At 32.0% G+C, this 19,966-nt stretch overlaps 1 protein-coding gene across 1 annotated transcript in view; it reads right to left on the bottom strand.

The window, feature by feature from the left end:
- The window catches only part of LOC100746857, a 32,227-nt gene that overhangs the window by 10,108 nt on the left and 2,153 nt on the right, over positions 1–19,966 (bottom strand). Inside the window, exons 2-3 of the mRNA XM_012386677.3 lie at positions 19,871–19,966; positions 2,984–3,144 (exon numbers count right to left, since the gene is read on the bottom strand). The exon at positions 19,871–19,966 is cut by the window's right edge and continues 35 nt beyond it. Of these exons, the coding sequence (XP_012242100.1) occupies positions 2,984–3,144; positions 19,871–19,966 (257 nt within the window). The remainder of the gene's footprint in view (positions 1–2,983; positions 3,145–19,870) is intronic.

The following is a 19,966-nucleotide window of genomic DNA, read 5'->3' as shown; positions in this document are numbered from 1 at the left end:
GGCGCGGCTCGACCAGCCGGAAGGAAAAGAAGCAAATATCGATTTCAAAGAGGCGGAGAGGCCGGCCCGGAATCAGCCGGAGAGAAAGGTCAACCGTTCGCCGGATGTGAGGAATGATAAATCCGCGAGAGGGCGAAACGTTGCTCAGATTTCCTTTTTCTTTTTTCTCTTCTTTCTTCGACAAGGTCCTCTCTGTTTTTTGTTTGTTACGTGAAACAGGTAGGTGGAAGAGGGTGGATGTAGCAGTTGGGAGAAACGTAACGAGGTCGCTAATATACGACCAGAAGACATGATGAGGCAGTCATTATGAGAAAATATCACAACGTTAAGCAAATATACTGTTACTGAAAGGTATTTGGACAGTTGATTCTTCGTGATGAGACATATTTTAATTGGAAAAGTACATGATCAAATCAAACTTCAATATGCGATGATTTGGTTCATTATAATCACAATAGCTGCATACGAATATTAGCGTACTATAAACTGATTAAATCGAGCTTATCTTCGCATCCTGATTCACGGAAGCGTTTGAACGAATATAGAATCGAGAAATAAAATACCATTGCGAACGTAAACGTCGCGTGAATTTTTCTGAGAGAGTAGTCAGTTGACAGTTTTAATTTTGTTGTTCCGGCGATTCGTACGTGGGATGCGAGTTTGCTACGTTTTCACGATTGCTATGTTTATGCAAGTAACGTGTTTGTAAAATAGCGTGTAGGTTTTAGGTTCAAGTTCGTTACTCCAAGTTGTTTGCATATACACACCAAATGCGTAACGTTCGTTGTTAATTAACTGAACTCGAAGGCAATCGTTTTATTGCATTACTTGAAATTAAACGTCGACTTTTACACATGTTTCATAATATTGATTCTATTTATAAATTTAAAAATTAACTTTTTTAAATTAAAAAGGTGTTGCCTGTTTCTGTGTGTATATTTGGATTGTTTAAAAATCTCAGATTTTTCAAACAACTGGCAGTTTATGTGAACGAAATAATTTGCAATTTATACGATATATTATAAATCTTAATTTAAGTGAATTTAATTAACACGTTTACCGTCATGATAGTCATCGGCGATGAATATTTTAAGATTGTATAGTACTGTAATTACTTGCATGAACGAGATTATGATTATGTTTAATAGAAATAGTAAAGTGTGATTATAAAAAGAGCATACAATATTAAAAAAACTTGTTTGTTCAGTTTTTTTCATTATGATAGTAAGATAATAAAATATTAAAATATTACACATTATGTATTACGTTATTAGCTACTGTATATGTATACTGTGTATAAAAACATTGGAACATTTGAAATACATATAGTAGCTCAAAAAAGCATTTTGACATTTACCACGAAGAATTTGTACCAACATATTATGTACATTATACGAAACTTTTTGAAATAGCGTTGCTACTATAATGAGTCACGACCATCGTGATTACGCTAGTAAACTTTGAAACCAGTCAGACGACGTAAATTGAAGTTAAAAGAGATTTCTTACAAACACGCACTTATTGTTAGCGGAAGGTTAATATACAGCACGAACAGCAGTCTTCAACAAATATTAATTACTGCCAAAGATGCTAAACATTGTAACTCATTGATATAGTGAATAATTGACTCCTCAAATATTTCAGTTATCTTTGCGAAGTGCATACTTGCCATAAATATTTTATTATTTTTAAGTACATTTTCACATCTGCTTTAAATTTTTTTGATATAATCACGACAGTTGTGTCTCGTTACAGCGCTAATAATATTTTAAAATGTTTCCTATAATATATACATAAGTCGTTTCTAGGAGTGTTGGAACACTTTCGCGAGCCACTGTAGCATCATTTGTATGCTCGTTCCACTTTTCAAGCGATTTGTACGTAAAACTTATCTCTTGCAGCGCGTGCTAACCGTGCTCTAATCTGCTTCTTTCATCTACTCGTTTCCTTCTGTCCTTTCGCGAGCGAGAATTCTCGTGGAAATCAGGAGCAATTGTTTTCTCTTCTTCCCTTGGTTTGTCTCTCCGCTCTCTCTCTCTCTCTCTCTCTCTCTCTCTTGTCTCTCTAGTCTTTATTCTACCGGTCGTTTTTTCACGATGGCAAAGGCGGAGGAGAATGCCTTTGTACTTAAGGGCCGGAAGAATTAAGGCGACGAAGCTTTTTAGAGATTTACGGGCTCGCCAGACAGTGTAAATTGAGCTTTGTCGAGTTCGCGAGATTAGTTCCCCGCGGCTTTCGAGTATTTGCGTGCGCATTAGATGATGAACTATGCCGCGAAGGGGTTGGAGACGGCGCAATTGCGTGTAAAATTAGCGAAACGGCGATGCACGGTGAAGGTTGTTCGTCTTCGAGGGTTGCGACAGTCTATAGATAGCATAGAAGAAATTTTGATACGGAATTGGGTGAGAGGTTCTACGAATAAGACGTCGTTAAATTAAAGAATGTAATAAATTAAGAAAGTAAGGATTGGAATGTTAAAGAAATAAAGAGTGAAGAGTTTTAAGATTTAACTCGGCACAGTGATAATGTAAATGTCAGTTAAAGAAAATCGAAGGACATTATAAAAAAAGAGTTCTTTTTAAAACAAAATTGATGACTATGATATTTATAGACTTTATTCTCCTTGGAAGATAATAAATATCAAACTAACAAATAATAGCATAAATTTCTTATTTCATGCAAAATGTATTACTAAAAAGATAATATTACGAGACATGACACAAGAAATTAATCACATTTTCGCACTAATTATTAATTATATGTACCAAATACTACTATAAAGCATAACGTACACGTTCAATTAATAACACTTTTGCATTCCTTCTATTCTATTCGTTCAATAGTAAAAAATAAAAAGAAAGTATATTACGCAGATTGACAAACTGTATTGCATGATAATTGCAAGAAATTGTGGGGTATTGATCGTGTTATTGATTAATAACGTAATTATACACCGTCGCGAGATGACTAATTGGAGACTTACAGTTCTGTAAAACATGCAGGCTTGCCTGTCCTCGTCTTCGCCTGTAGGGCAATCTATGAAACCGTCGCACAAGCCGTGATCGTCGATGCAATGGTATCTACCCATTCTATCCGCTGTGGGACACGCAAACCTTTCCATCCCCTCTTCGGAGACTGGACATTCTGGAAAGGAAAGAATTGGAAAATTATAGCCGCGGCGCTTTAATCGAGTTACCACAGATATTAGTGCTTTTCAATTCCTCTGGGTTATTACACTGCAATGCTAGTAAAAAGTTCGTAATTCTTTTACTTCCTTGCCTTTTTGCCTCAATATTAAGAACATTCCAATAACACGAAGTATCAATAATTTGATATTTATTATTTGATATTACTAACGTTATAATAATATTTCTATAGGCTTTATATCCACAAGGGTAAGTGTTACCATATCTCTTCTTTTTATTTTTATATATTTATGTAAAATTTCCAAACTGTTGTGATTATAACATTTAAAAGATTTATTTCGTTGTGTTCATAAAAGTATAATTCTTTGGTTGTACCATAAAGCGAAGGAAGAATTTTCACCAAGTGATCAATTATCTTCTTGTTTCGTTATTTTATCGATCTAAGATTTTCCAATTTCTGTACACCATTACTTCTCCCATTCTTTCCTTTAATCGCCCTCTTACCCTCTATTTTCTACCTTCAACGCCTCTAACTGTCCCGATACCTCGTTATTCCTTTCAGCATCACCAATTCTTCATCTGCATTCTACAACTTCGTTATTTTCCCACTTTATCACTGTATTTTTCTATTTATTTCTATCGCGCTCGTATTTTCGTCGTTTCGCGAGTCTCTTCGATATCTTGCTTTTTCATTAATGTACCATCGTTTCCTATAATTTTCATATAATTTTTCTATTACATTGTTCACACGCTATCGAGCGTATACTATTTTTATGCAAAGATCGACTCGAGCCCTCCCCCGCCCCCGGATCGCAGCAGCGTCTGTTTGCGCGAAATTTTGCTGCAACCTTGCGAGAAAACGTGTTTTAGAGGCTGCGTCGTATGAAATTCAAAGGTAGCGGAAAAATGCCAAGGCTCTTGCTGACAGTTTCGTTTTATCGATTTATAGAACGCGTTTGTTTCATTTTGTACGCGTAATAAACGTAAATCGTCTCGGTAAATTTAACAAAAAGCGAATTCGATTAGCTTGTTCTTGTTGCGTGCAATTGAATCGAGTATCAAGGATTAACGGTTGTATCGAAATTCTTGTGTACGTTCGAAAGCTTTTTCATTTTGAAATGCGATCGCTGGAAAACTGGAGGGACATAAGCTTTTTTGCTCTTGAAAATTGCCAACTGAAAATTGCTTCATGTCTCGGAGATAAAAAAGCGTTTTGTTGCAAGTAGATTCTAAAATGACTTTATTCTTATCAGTTCGCGAGTAACGCTAACTTTTATTTTACATCTTGTATTAAAAATTAATATTGGGCTTGTGTATTATTTGAATAAAATATTTGTAAAATATTTGTGATTACGTAACAAAATATTATAATTATATTCATTTGACTAAACATTATACATATTTATACGATATTTTGAAATAATTATACGTTTATTTCGTTTGAATTAACAAACGACTTGTCTTCAAATTATTTGATTATTTACTTATCTTAATGCAAACTAAAATTATTTTGCGTATGTTATTTTTGAAACAAAGGGTAATTCGCTTTCACTAGCTGTTATTTTTTATCATTGTGTCAAAAAAATTGTATCTGATCTTGTTAAATTAATTAGATTACAAATAATATTAGTTTGATAGGATATCCTTTATTCTGCCATGACATTCGCTCGATTCGTTCTTCGTTTCAGACGAGCATCATCAACTTATTTACCCGAGATCGATTAGAGTGGAACAACCTTGAATATGACATCATCTCCGAAACATCAGACCTCGCCAATAAAATGGTGGACTAAAAAGTATCCTACGTATGTTCGTGAGTTTTGAAATATTCTATTAGCATTTCGACAATGCGTTCATTATTAATCGACGTGGAAAAATTCACTTTGTAAACTGAAATGATCGTATGAAAAGAATATGATAATTTTTACTACTTTGTATTTTCAATATGATTTTAATATGTTATCGTTTTTAATGTATTTAAAATAACATATAATATATAATAATTTTTAGATTTTTTATTCTGTCATTTTCATATTTTCTTTTAGAATATTTTTTATTGAGGTATTCCATAAGCTTTTCAAATTAATTTTTCTCTGCTGCAATTAGTTATTTTATATAGCTTTTTATTATAGCTTGTTCTGCGCCAAAATTAATTTATTCATTACTCTTGTAGTTTTTAATCTGTAAATCGATACCCAATCATTTCGCGTTACAATTTTTCCCATTTTCAATATTTTTTATCTTCCTAGTATCTAACTTTTCTTTGCTGAAGTTAATCAGTTCTTCTATTTTCTAATTCTTAAATCTTCTCGATATCCAACTTTCCCTGTTAAAATTACTTCAACACTTTTTCAATTTTCTGATTTTTAAACCTTTCAAACACTTAACTTCTCCAACCTCGAATTAACCATTCCACTACTTTTCTATTTCTCAATTTCCAAACTTTTCCAACATCCAACTTTTCTCCGCCAAAATCAACCGTTTCAATACTCTTCCATCCTCCACTTTTCCTCGTCATTTGTCACCATCTATCACTCGCTTCCTCCTCCCAAGAGATCACTGAAACTGAGAAATTCTGAAAATCGATCTTGCACGAATACTCGAAAAATTCACAAATTATCTGTGTCGATGTAATACGTGCATTTGGGATTTCCATTAATTTCCATCGTACATGCTCGTGCCCCCGATCGATTCTTAATAAAGCCTTTGTTAGAAGGCAGGACAATGGTCGAATAAAAAGGATACGTCTTCTCCCCTGTCCAACGATATTTCCAGTAACTCCCAGTGCAAATTCTAAAACAACTTTCCGACCAGTCGAGGCTGCTAACAATGCACGACTATTTCTGACAAACCCCGTGGTTGTAGGCGATCGCCACACCCCCTCGAAGACGCGTGTCCATTCGAAACGAAACGACGGAAATATCGTTGTTTAAATCAAGTCAAGGTTGCCTTTACCACACAAGGGCCAATTAGTGAAATAATAATAATTATTATAATAAAATTATAATAGCTATAAATCTTTACTGAGAATTATCGCAGATTTGTATTTTAACGAATTTCTCTTGCATAAGACGTAACATAAAGTATTGTAATTAAATATCATGAAGTTTTTTTAAAGAAATCAATCCTTTCCAAAAATTATGAAATTCAGCCTTTGATCATCTAAGTCACTCATACTGTACCTGTATCTATGCAACCTATAATATTATAATAATTTTTATTTATATTTATAAGTTTTATTCTGTTTTTGCTCTTTGTACTTTTAAATGATTAACGAAGGATTATCTCCACGTATACATTGCTGGCTTTTATCGAATTTGTGCGCGATGTATTTTTCGAAAAGGTATCTTTTTACCTGTCAAAATTCATATTGAACCATCAAAGTTAGGGGTTGAGTACATATTTTATAGAATATCTAGAGAATAGAATTTTAAAGAATGTCTCGTTGTAATATTATAAAATACAATCCAATAATATAACAAATATAACTATAACTAAAGGAATTACGAAAGAGACGCTACATTGACCCAACGTTAGTCCTTAATAGGTTAAGCACTTTCATCTCGATTGATTTCACCCTGATTCATATTAAACCAATAAATATAATTCACGGTGGAATTTGTTAACCCACTTTCTTCAGAACAGGATAAAGAAAGAAGTAAATGAAACAGGGAGAAAAGATGAAATCGAGTGAAAGAGGAAAAGAATTCACTAGACCTTAAAGAATTGACATTTTCTAGGTCGAGTAAGTGACGAAAGAGGGATAGAAATTTTTCCTTTTTTCTTTTTTTGTTTAAGTCGTCGCTATGCTTCGAGTTCAATCGGGACAAGCTTCCTTTTGAGATTAAAGGCAGCGTGGATGCACTTAAAGAGCGATTAAAGCTGTAATCCGGAGTTCTCGTCGTTCCACCACTGACAAACAATATGAGAGCGACGGTTTGGAAATCTTTGGGATTTAGACAGGGATGAAAGCAGGAATAGAGCATAGGGAACGTGACAGGTGTACGCCATGTTACTTCTTGGACAGACTTTTCGTACGTTGTAACGATCGTCGATAGGTTTTTCTTTTATGAAATATATGTTTTGTGATAGCTACTACTATACGTGACAACTATAACAAGTTTTAATTGTATTTCTTTTCCACGAATTATGAAAAGTCTAGGATAAATATCGGTTTGCATTATTTATGAACGAAACGCAAACACATCCTCCAAATTGGATAATAATTTACAAAAAAATAAGCACGTATATTCCATAGCACGTGTTCCTTTGCTTCATTATTTGTTCGAATATATTTATAGGTATACAACTGTAACGTAAAATAAAAATTATCTCATTCCATGCATCGGAAATATTTTTACCATCCAGTGTATCACAACAGAACTCGTTAATTAACGAAATATAATTACTTTATACTGAAACAATTTCTCGTTTAATTAATAAACGAGCGTCGAAACAACGCGTAATTCATCAAAAACTATATAAAAATTGTATATATGTATATTCGTAAGTAGCGAACAGAGGAAAATTGAAAATTAACACTTCTACGAATAAGTATTAAACATAAATTTTTGTATTAAACCTATTCTGCAATATACAGGGTGGTTGGTAACTGGTGGTACAAGCGGAAAGGGGGTGATTCTATGCCAAAAAAGAAGTCGAAAATATAGAATAACAATTTCTTTTTATTTTTTTTTTAATTTTTCCATCGAGACAACGATGTACAGTGAGATCCGTTATAACGAGACCTGATAAAGCGAAAATTCAAAGTCGATTTTCTCGAAAACAAAGCCTCAAACGAAAAATTTTTATTCTATATTTTCGACCTCTCTTTTCGCGTAGAATCACCCCCTTTCCGCTTGTACCACCAGTTACCAACCACCCTGTATATTTATTCATCTTTCTTTTGTCAATTATAATTGAGGAATTTAAGCGGTAAACAATATCTCATACAAGAGAGTGTATACCACGATATAAACAGGAAAATATTCGTAAATTCAATTAATTGTACCGCTATGATGTTCTTTTGAACTTTAAAGGTATCGTATGTGAATACAGAATGGCTCTCAGATATTTCGACTAATAATTACAAACCATGTTAAATGCTTACCATTGTAAGTGCATGAAAGATAAATCTGTAATTCATTTTATTTAACTTTCGAAACAACAAGTAAAGTACAGTTAAAATTGTAAATGAAAAATTTAAAATAATATTTCTTGTCCATATTGAAAACCGGGGTTAACACCATTCAATATTTCAATTCTTCAATTTTGTTTCGTGGTAAATGGTACTTTTTTGTCATTTAGTTCTTCAATTTTCATTCATTTACCGCTGTATCTTTATGATATCAAAGAAGAAGAGTTTATTAATTATTAACGCAGCTTTGCAAACTTTCTATTAAACAGAAGAGACGCAAATTTTTACTTTACCAGTAAAAAGAAACAGTTAGAGTTTTCCCACTGTGGTAATTACACTTTAACGTCGTTACGAGGCAATAAAAGTCACCGATGGAATTGTTGATAGCGAACCACGACGAGGAGGAATGAAATGAAACAGATAAAGGCTTGGAAAAAGTGAAACTTTGAAAACGTCGACATCTCTAACGATTCACGAATATATGCAGGTGATATTTATATACATTGTCGTACGTAAATATTCCGACATTTTAATCACAAAATTTCTACTAAAGGATAAATCGAACAAAATCCCGAACACATCGAACCGCAAGGTAAAATAATTATTATGTGTACGTATAATAAAATGTTACGACAGGATTAAATGAAATAAAAATTTTAATATATGTAACAAGAAAATTAACGTGTTTTGTCGACCGTTCGTGGAGAGACGCGATCTCAAGGAAGCGCGTCAACGGGAGTCGTAAATTCCCTTTACGATTTTACAATCGACGCCATGAAACTGATCCATCCCCTATTTCGTTTAAGATAATAAAGGTAGTTGAATTAATTATAACGCTGAGGTAACAGGTTATAATGTACTCTTTATTTCAATAACAATTGTAGATAAGATGATTACGCTCCTTGCGTATATATATAAGTTAATTAGATGAGTTATCAGTTCGTAATGAAACCTTATAAAATTATTATTCTGTCGTTTGACAAGCTTTTTATCTTTCAATTCTTTGATTTCTGGATATAAGTAAAAATAAAAAAATTCTTTTAAATTGATGGAAAAGCTATTGATGCAAGTAGTGGTATTTAAACAGTAAATAGTAAAATATATTAAATATTATTTATTCATTTTATTTTATCTCAGATTCACAGCTTGGAAATGGACTTGGTTTTGTGACAAAATATATTAGATAAGTTTTCTATTGAAAATATTTTCTTTTTTTCAAAGATATTCTCTAATTTATGTACATCTATTTATGTATATGTTTTGAATAAAATATATTAGTGTACATATTATAACCAAGAAACAAGTGTGCTAAAAAAAAAGTGTACACGAAGGGCTACTATATAACGTCACTATATCTTTTCTACAAATATACGTGTAACTTTATACCGTCAAGCGTGGCCTTGATTAGAAAGTGACGCATTTTCTATTTTAGCTGGTTTTCAACCGGATGACGTGGAATCAGAAATTGGTATCGCGTGGTGACACGCGTAACCGCGCTGGTGTGCGGTCCGCAACAGGTGCGAATCTCGCGTATCGGTAATGATCACCCGGTAATTGTCATCATTTCAATCTATCCGGGTGATTACTGTGCCGATGAAGTTGATGGTTACGTCAAACGATTTCTAGTACGATCGAGATATGTTACGTCTATTAGTTATACGTGTGTATATCCATGATTTTTTCAATTATTTTCGAACTAATACGTTTTCTCGTCGCTGACAAATAATTGTTTAGTTTGAAAAAGAATAGGAAGAGTTAACAGAGAAATAAAAATTGAATACGAAATAGCATGTTTTTTTAGCTCAGATGTATAATTATAGGAATTTGAAGAATTTGCTTCAATTTTAAGAAAAGTAATCGTACAATATTTCTGCATTGCGGTAGCTAATGATGAGTCATTGCGACAATAAATAAATAAATAAAAATAATAAAATATTTGTACGATAAGTGATCTATATATAAGCGATGAAAATTCTCTATTTTGATATGAAAATGAATTTCGATGTGGCCGTGAATACATATTTCGTTGCCTTTAATCTCGCGAATATTTTGCGTAGTCTGGGGACTCCTTTAATTTCGAGGAAACGCTGCGTCAAGGTGAAGTCGAGGGGAAACGTGTTACGTAGGTGTTTGGGGGCGGTTAGGAAATTGTATAAGGTGTCGCAAAGTTAGGTAATCGAATATGGTTACTATATTCTATGAGCAGAGATAAATAAGTTTGGATGAATAGTAAGTCGCTGAAAGAGGGAAATGCATTTATTTAACTTCTTATATCTGAAATGTCACCCGCTCTCTTTAATCTGCGAGCAATATCATTGTAAAGTTAAATTTTGTATCTTATTCGTCGTATATGATTTAGTCTGGTGAACATATAATCCATCTCCCTGTCATCGAATTAGAGCCATTCAAAATTTACGATATTTTTCTGCATTTTTAGTAAAATTGAGAAACATGAGCAAACTGTAATAACAGAGTTTACTAATTACTGAGGTGTTATATACATATACACCCACGTTTATAAGTATTAGAACACCTGCTGCACTGGTATAGAATATGATAATTGATCTGGGTTACTAAGAAAATAATTAAGGATTAGATTAGAATTTTGTAGTTTCATAATGATGCAAAATACACGACGAAAAATTGTGGAAACTATTTGCAAGAATTTTAGAAATAGTAAATCAATAATTACATGTTGGTGCCTGTATCATTCTTTGATTTAAATCTCATTGAAACAATTTGAAATGAATCAAATAGCCTAAAGTCTACATTTGATTTAAGGAGTTGAATCAGAAAGTTAATAATACAAATATCAAAGTTTAATAACAATGATAATTTAATAATTCGAATATCAAAACATGAACAAAGAAAGCATTTAAACTTATTATATGCATTTAATCCATGAAATTTGTATTACCATATGAAACATATGAGTTTTTTACTAATTTAAACTTTTAATAAAATTTGATAATTTTCTAATGGTTATCTGGAATCTAGTAAGATTTATATAATTTTTCAATAATTACCCCACTGTTATAAGTCATATTTATAAATTAAACAAATTAAGTAATTTTTTCCAGTACGACCGTCTACGTATATATTTAATAATAGTTATTAAAAATAACAGTCAAGGACAATTTGTAATTTATTTAACATAGCATGTCTATATATAATATACTTGGAGAAGTAAAATTTTTGTCTGTGATTCTAATTCGATAAGAATTATAAAGAAGAATAAAGGAGTAGTAAAACATACTATTGGAGAATTTTGAGTTAAAATTACCGAGTAAAGTCGGGGATAGCGATGAATACATATGGGTGTTATAAGTTGATTAATAGTATCACAGTTCTGACATATGTTAATGTTATAGCAACAATTTATACTATCGTAATGTCATAAAGTAATAATACACGGCACTATTATTTTCCATGGCTAGTACAATCTATAACATGACGTGGATGCTAATAATAACGCATTACTGAAGAATGGGATTACACGAATTTGCATATCAGTAGTTTGGACTATAACAATATAAAGTACTAGTGCTATATTACCGTATAATGTATAATATCAAGGACTGGTAGTACAATAACATTCGTCAATTTCTACCTCAAACAGAAAACTTAATAAAAAGGAATACAAATCGAAACACTGGTCAATTTTTATATCTCCATCGTATTTTCGTTTTAACAAAGAAGAAGATGTTGAATGTTTTAAAATGTCTTTAACATAAAATTCAAACGAGAATAAATATATATAACCTGAATTAGGTTGAAGGTGATGAAAGGGCGTAGGAGGGTTAAAAGCCGATACCCATAATTGGACATATTTTACAGTAGCATCTTGTGTTTTATATTTCACAAATTATTTGTAAATCGATATTTAATATTTCCAAATGTTTCTTCATTTTATAAGAGAATAGCAAATACAAAGAAAGAAGCAATTTTTTAAATTTATTTTTCATTACCATATTAGATTATTTACTACATTTCATTTTACATTACCTCAATAAAATAAAGAATTAAAAAATATTCAATTCAGTTGTTAATTCAAGGTAAAATCAACTTTGAATTAACACGCATATGAATACGACTATTGTTAATGTGTTTCTAGAAGAAATTTGGAAAATTAAAACATTTATTTTACTCAAAAAACTTCGGAACAAAATTACATCCCAAGTTACGAAACATTTAATCGCCCCAATACTAAGGAGGTAATTTTTGTAACATTATATTCTATAATTTTTTTACTTCTTTTACCTAAATAAATGTCGGAGCAAATAAATTGTGCTGCATTTTAACAATATGCGTCATAACGTGTCAACAAAATTCATGGAGCTAACGTTTTTATTATACTATTTTATTTTTAAAGGACTCTGGTGACTGATCGTGATACAATCTGGGACTAGGATCGATGTTTCAAATTGTGGTTTCGACGCTCGAAATATATATGTAAACTTTCGCACCTGACCGATTTCAGGAGCTGCTATATCGGTTTCACCAACAATACCGATCAATTATCACGTTCCCATTAATCTCTTCCTTCGCAAGATGAACTCTTATTTGAGTATTCTCCCTCGGGGAAAACCATTACCAACGGTCAAAAAACAAAAGCATCCCTTTCAAACAACCCCTTCAATCACCCCAATCACATCCACGAAAACACTCAACCCGTAAAATACTTTCCCTTGAAATACCATACCGGCAAATATTTTCAAACAAACGGAGATAATTTTGGCGATTCGTAATTCCTACGATTAACATGTCTGTGATGGCGGTGGCTGATATTATGCATGTCAGAGACGCCGTAAAGGCCACCGGTAATCAGCAATGATAGATTTAATTATAATATGCGTTAACGAACAGTCACAGTCGCAAAATTGACAAATTAAACAAACGAAACAGACTTTCGATGTATCAAAATTTTAATACTAAATAAACAGTTAGTTTTTGAACTGAATAAACAGTCACAGATATAAAATTTTCGATGTTTTCCATGTTTACAGTGATAAATTGCGTAACATATTAAATGCACTATTAACAGGCTTATTTTTTAGTCAGATATTATATTTAGAATTTTATTCTCCAATGAAATTTCATTATAGAGATTATAGAATGATGAAATTAAAGTTAATAATAAATAATAATTCAGTATTATGGTGTAATTGTGTGACTAAATGTTTAGAATTGTGAAGCGAAATATCATATGAATAAGTTTTATTTGTTTTGGACAACATTTTAACACGTTTTTAAATGTTAAAATATTTGAATAGTTCATAACTGTCATACGATAGGAAGGAAAATTATGGACAGATGTTGTGGTCAAACAGTTGAAATAATTTCAACGCGCTTGTCTTTTCCATCACTTTTCGCGACTGTTTTTCGCCGCTTGCTCCTTTTCTTTGTTCGTTCGATATTACGATTTTTAAAGATTTGTTCATACGTACAATTGGTTCAGGTTGCATTTTTAAAGCCGGAATAACAGATAGAAAAAGATGTTTCAAGACAAAATGAGATGATATGGAGTGAAAGATATTCTACAATGAATTTTAAGTACTTTTATTGATTGACAGGTATATATGTGCTCTCTTGTATAATCATTCACTAACCACGTAATAATATTAACGGGGACGCAAGCTAGAAGTTAGATTATAGACTTCTCTTTTAAAATTTTATAATTCTACGTGAAAGAGCATAAGCTGACTCGTAGCTTGTAAAATTTGTTCCTACAATATCATTTATTTTCTTCTCAAATTTGTTATCAAGATATAACAAGAGAATTTATTAGTACACTATAATAACTTGTAGTTTGTGACTTGTTGAAAATTGTAATTAACATAACTTGTAATTGTAGCGAGTTGTGGCGAGTTTGAAATTGTACTGTTATAATTACCACAGTCGTGACACGTTGCAGTGGTAACGAAATTTCAAGAAGTTTACTAAAACGCACATAATATATTCATAAAAGTTTTCTACTGTAAACGTTTCAAAAATACTTTCACCAGCCTGTAACTGTAAATCGTAACGGTCATTGTTAAACAAAGTTTAATCACGGTTATTCAACTGCTTGTGTACAACATTTTTACCGTATTCTACGTTGATAAAGCAAACGAAAGGCAGAAAGGAAGGTTGAAGGAGTAAATGACAGCATGCAACATCATTTAATCAGTGACACCTCGCGTAGCGTACAGGTAGCAGAGTATCAACCGGGCTAAAATCCGATAAACCGATTCTCTGTCCGCCCCCAAAAGGTTATTCGAACAGAATTAACGTTGTGACCCTCAAGCGTCCGTCACTTTTCATTTTCCGGAAACGGGCAGCGTGCAACGGTGAAACGGAACCGGCGATTAAATTGTCACTTCGCCGTAATCCAACTGGACATCGGTCACAGGGTGTGCCATCGTGATCACCAGTAGCGATAAAAGTCATTAAAGAGTTGAAACCACGCGTATCGCTGCTTGAAAAAAAAATCGATACTAGCTAATGAGCAAAAAGTTCTACGCTAATTACGCGCAGCGATCTCATGATTAATCTTTCCGATCTTATGAATGGCTATACGTCAGACAAAATTTATCGTTTTGATGTAAAAGCATAAATTACAGGTTCTACTGGAAGAATGATATATATAAGAAGAATGCATTAAAAAAAAAAATCGCTTTGGTATAAAATGTAGAAAGGTAGAAAAACGTTATTAATTATTCTACTATTGAGGAACGAAGAAATTTTGTTTCTTCTATGATTCAGCTAATAATAATCATAATAATCTTAGGTTTTCAAGCTCTCTGCTGAAATATCGTTTACGCGTGTTGGTCTGTATTACTCAAATTTAAATAAAAATATGTTGTAAATGTAACGAATGAACTCATGGAAGTATATAATTCCCTTTTTAGAAATTGAACATTAACTGTGTACTTACAGTGATGAACGAAAGCAAGTTTGAGAGGTAATACTATAATCTTATTACAGGAATTTAGTAGAAAACGCAATTCTATTTTACAGGAGCGATGAATAGATGTACTATATATCTCTCGAAATAGATGACTGTTACTACATAGTGAAAAATATCTAGTACAAAGTTACTAATACTCATATGCTGGTTCAAATTTTAAACATTCTTTTGACCGCAATTGTATACAATTAAATTTAAGAAATTGACAAAAGATGGACTTGGTCAGTTTGGCTTTGGAGAGGTTCGAATGAAACATATCTGATAACATTATTTAAATACCGATAATATCACGCAAATGAAACTTTTCATTAAATACTAAAACAAGAGATACAAATGATCAGTTCTTGGTCAGGTTGGTTATCGAGGATATTATACACAGTAATTCAAAGTAGCCCAAGGGCTTTTTGCAAATGGTAATGTATACGGAAAATTGGTCCCCGAGGGGTTGACATGTAAAGGACACTCGACGAGTAGCATCGGCAAGAAATTGCCCTCCATTTTTCCAGCGTCATCTCTTTTCGTCCCCTCAATTTTTCACACGAATGAAAAATCGCTCGTTTTGAGTTCAAGGCGAGATATCCAATTAATTAGTTTCCTCTCATTGAATTCGAGAGTTCGTTAAACACAGCTAACCTCTACCATACAGAAAAACGATTCCGTATTGAATAGATCGATTTTCCATTGCATTACGCGGATTCTTGAAAATGCTCAATTTCTTCAAAATTTTCTGCTCCAACGTTCACCCATCTCTAACCGATTTGCTCGAAAACATTTCGACCTGTTTCGCGGTTGATATATTTTATTATATATGTGGTGAGATTGGAGGACTATTTGAAAATCACAGGCGAAAAATACGATACAGTGACTCACGAAAGTATTCGAACACTTGAAAATATTTTACGAATGCACTAAGTATTACATTATACGAAAAAGTTTGAAATTTCCTTAGCGTTGCTTAACAGAGGAAGATCTCTCAATTTTTTTCACAGAGAAGCAATTTTAAAATTCAGTACATTGTTGATTAATGCTGTGTTACAAAAATTGCCCTTTTAATTTTAGAGCTAAACGAGTATATTTTCGTTTTATAATGCTAATTTTAAAAATATCGCGATAGTAAAATAATAGAAGCATTGAAATATTGTTTGTCTTAATTGTTATAGCCTTTGGCTTCTACAAAAAGTTGTCAATTACATCTTTGAACGAAACGACATTAAATTAAATGAAAGTGACATTAAATTAAAAAGTCAAAGAAGATGCATCCTGTTCTTTTTCTGTGGTTTCATGTATGATGTTTGTTTTATAATAACAAATTGAATACTGTAGAGATCAATAAAAATTACATCAAAGATTTTCATCGAGAAGTGACGAAATTACTGAATTGAAACTGCAAAAAGTAACTGCAAAAAAACATTCTATTTTCATAGAAATATATTAGCGTCTAAAGATTTCGAACATTTCGCTATGAACTTTTAAGCACTTCAAACGTTTATCAATTGCAAGATATCGAGAGAACGCGATTAAATTCCTGACACAGAGCGACGAGAAGTTTTAACGCTTCGAATAATTTCAACTAAATCGATCTGAATATTCAGCATGGTAGATTAAACCCTTTCGCTCGGTGTGAGTGTAGCATTACTGAAAGCACTTCTACTATGCAGACCGGACTAGTTTTTGTTAATACGACAACCTATGTGTATGAAAGTTTAATTATACACTTAAATAAATAGGCTACGAATGTTGTATTTATAGAAAATTTTCAAGTACGAAAATGTACAGAATGCACATAACACGTGTATAAGTGTAAAACATATACAAAGTATTCAAAATAAAGTATTTATTATTTACATATATTTATATATTAAAATATCTACCAAGTGATAGAAATAAATTTCTATTTAAATTCTATTTGTTTGCCTAATGTCCATAAAAATGTGACTTTGTTTAAACACGCACAGCTTTTTGAGTACCATTTATAAATCAATTCTATCAGGTTGTGATGCTTTACTATCATATATAGCTACAATGATCGTAAAGACTAATAAAATCAGTGCAGTAGAGCACAAGTTACGCTTTTTAAGCGATGTTATAAATCGAAATAAAAGTGACTCTAGATACATACATATTATAGAGAAATAGTACTAGATTAGAGAAATGTCGAATCTATAGAGACTGGTGGGAAGTAAAATGATTGCTCGATACGAGACAGCTTATACGCCCTTTGTAGCTTTTCTTTGTTAAAGAAAACAGGTTGGATGAGATGGTATTGTAAACAACGAAAGCAGAATGTTGTTGAGAATGAAACGATGATCAGAGACAAATTGTTATAGAAACAATTGCATTCGTACTCTGTATGTTTGGAAAATACGTGTATGGCGACTTTCGAAATTAGTTTCGAGCCACCACGCTACACACGTAAAAGAATAGCGAAAATTCCTGTAATTCGGAGTAAATGGATTCCAGAGGACGAGCTCGAGAAATAACTTGCATTCTGAAGGACAACTGTACCCTATACAGTTACAGTTACACGTGTCGAAATGAACTCGACGTATGTTCAATTTGAGTCTGTCGTACTAGTTTGAATTAGTTTCAAGACAAATTTAGTTGCAAGAAATAGTTGAAGTTTTGTTACTGTATGCGTGAAATATCGTCTTTCCGAAGTTCGAATTTGACGGGTCAGCATCGTCTATTAAATTCTCACATATCGACCTTGTCAGCCACATTAATTTCCTGGCTTATGATTTTGCTCATGAGTACATCTATATGTACTATAATGTTACCTATTTATTGCTTTAGTATAATGTCCAAAGCAAAACCACAAAATATTATGGATAATTTATATTCAGCAAACTATAGTCTCTTAATATAAGTGAAGTCAGAGTTAAAGTTGAGCTTTGATATTAGAACAGCTTACATTCGTCGTATTTGATCTATAATCTGGGCTATGTAGGGACATAATTCGATATTTCAGAGCAAAAGGTTGAAGAGAAAGAAATTTCCTGTAAACCATCGCAAGATATTGAATGTTAGAGAGATTCATAATAAAAGTATCGAAATTTAATTACTGACTATTTTGAAGAATTATGGTAACCCTGTAATTTTCTTATATCAATTTATAAAAGTGTTATAAATATTGCTATATAGGAACATGGATCAGTTATTTTATTTAGACAATTTTTTGATATGTTAATTTAAAAAGAAGCCATAAATCATGGACCTGCAATAGCTTCATTACAATTTTTGAACAGAAATAGTAGTTCCTATAAATCTGGAATAATAAAACTAGTCAGTCATTGCAATAATGCAATAAATTATTGCATAATATATTATGTTATAATATATAACTTACAATACTAATATCTAATGTCAATATTTATATGTAAATATATATAGTTTTAACATATTTTTAACATTTCAATTTTAACAGGAATGTATTTTCCTATTAAATAGCTCTCTAACGAAACTATTTGTTGGTCAAATTTTTTATGAAATTAGATGTGTACTTCAGATTTAAGTTTCTTAGAACTATTATAGATTGCTTCTATAGACAGAACTCGGTGACAGATTTATAAATACCGACATCTATCTACTATTACGTTATTCAGGATCAATGATACTGTCGAATGAGTACGAGATTTAGACCGAATTCAGGATTCTCAATAATTATTGAAAGAACAGAACGTCTATTTTCCGCTAATCGATTTTTAATTTAAAAAAAACTTCTACCATCAAAATATAAAGCAAAAGTCTAATTTAGCTGTAGCTTGAATCAATCTTTTGAGTCAAATCTTCTACATTTTCTTTAAAAATAGAAATACAACTAGACATAAAACTCTAAGTTCTTCGTCGGTCCTATACACATAAAAAATTCATATTCTAAGAGAAGATTTTATCCAACTGTAACTTAAAAGTTTCGATAATTTCTCTGAAAGTATAAACTTCCTTAAAAATACAAACGAAGAAACCGTATTTTCCTGTAAACTCAAAACTCTCTAAGACTCTTCGAAAAATAAGATTTCTATAAAGAAAAATTTAAAAATGTATGTGTTTCCCGTAGATAATACTTAAATAAAAAAATTCATGGTAGCAGAGATTTCACTATTTTAAGTTTCATTAGTTTTAGACAAAACTCAGTAGACATAAAGAAGAAAAACAGTAAGTACTTTTATTATAAAACATCATTGTTTAAAATGTTAGTACACTAATGTTAATGCAAAAGTTTTGGTATATCGACTTGTTACAAATTGGTTCTTCAATAGATATTTTCTTCATAATCGAGCATATTATATATTATATGTGTTATATAAAATATTAACAAATTTTCTTAGCATTGTAACGAGGTACAATTATCATGACTATATTGATAAAATTTAAAACAAATCTAAATATGCATACACAGAGATTACAACATAATCATGGTAGTCAAATCTCGTTGCTAGCGAAATTTACAGTTGCGAAATGTTTCGTATAGCACGCGTAATATATTCGCAAAACGTTTCTATAAATTTTGAAATTACTTCCATAAGTTACTATATGTATGTATAACGAGCTATGGGAGCTATAATTCAACTACGAAAAACACCACGAACTTTCTCCACAGCCCAAATCCCATTCAAACAAACACGAAAATGCAACACTCACCGATTTGCGGTACGTCGTACTGTACGCTTCTGGTGGATCTGAACATAATTTTAGAAGCGACGTTGATGCCGTTCCTGAGGGAGAACGGCGGTTGAG

This window comes from Bombus impatiens, unplaced genomic scaffold (genome assembly GCF_000188095.3).
Source record: "Bombus impatiens unplaced genomic scaffold, BIMP_2.2 scf_0406, whole genome shotgun sequence".
In the NCBI taxonomy this organism is placed as follows: domain Eukaryota; kingdom Metazoa; phylum Arthropoda; class Insecta; order Hymenoptera; family Apidae; genus Bombus; species Bombus impatiens.
This window is presented reverse-complemented; position numbering and strand designations above follow the sequence as displayed.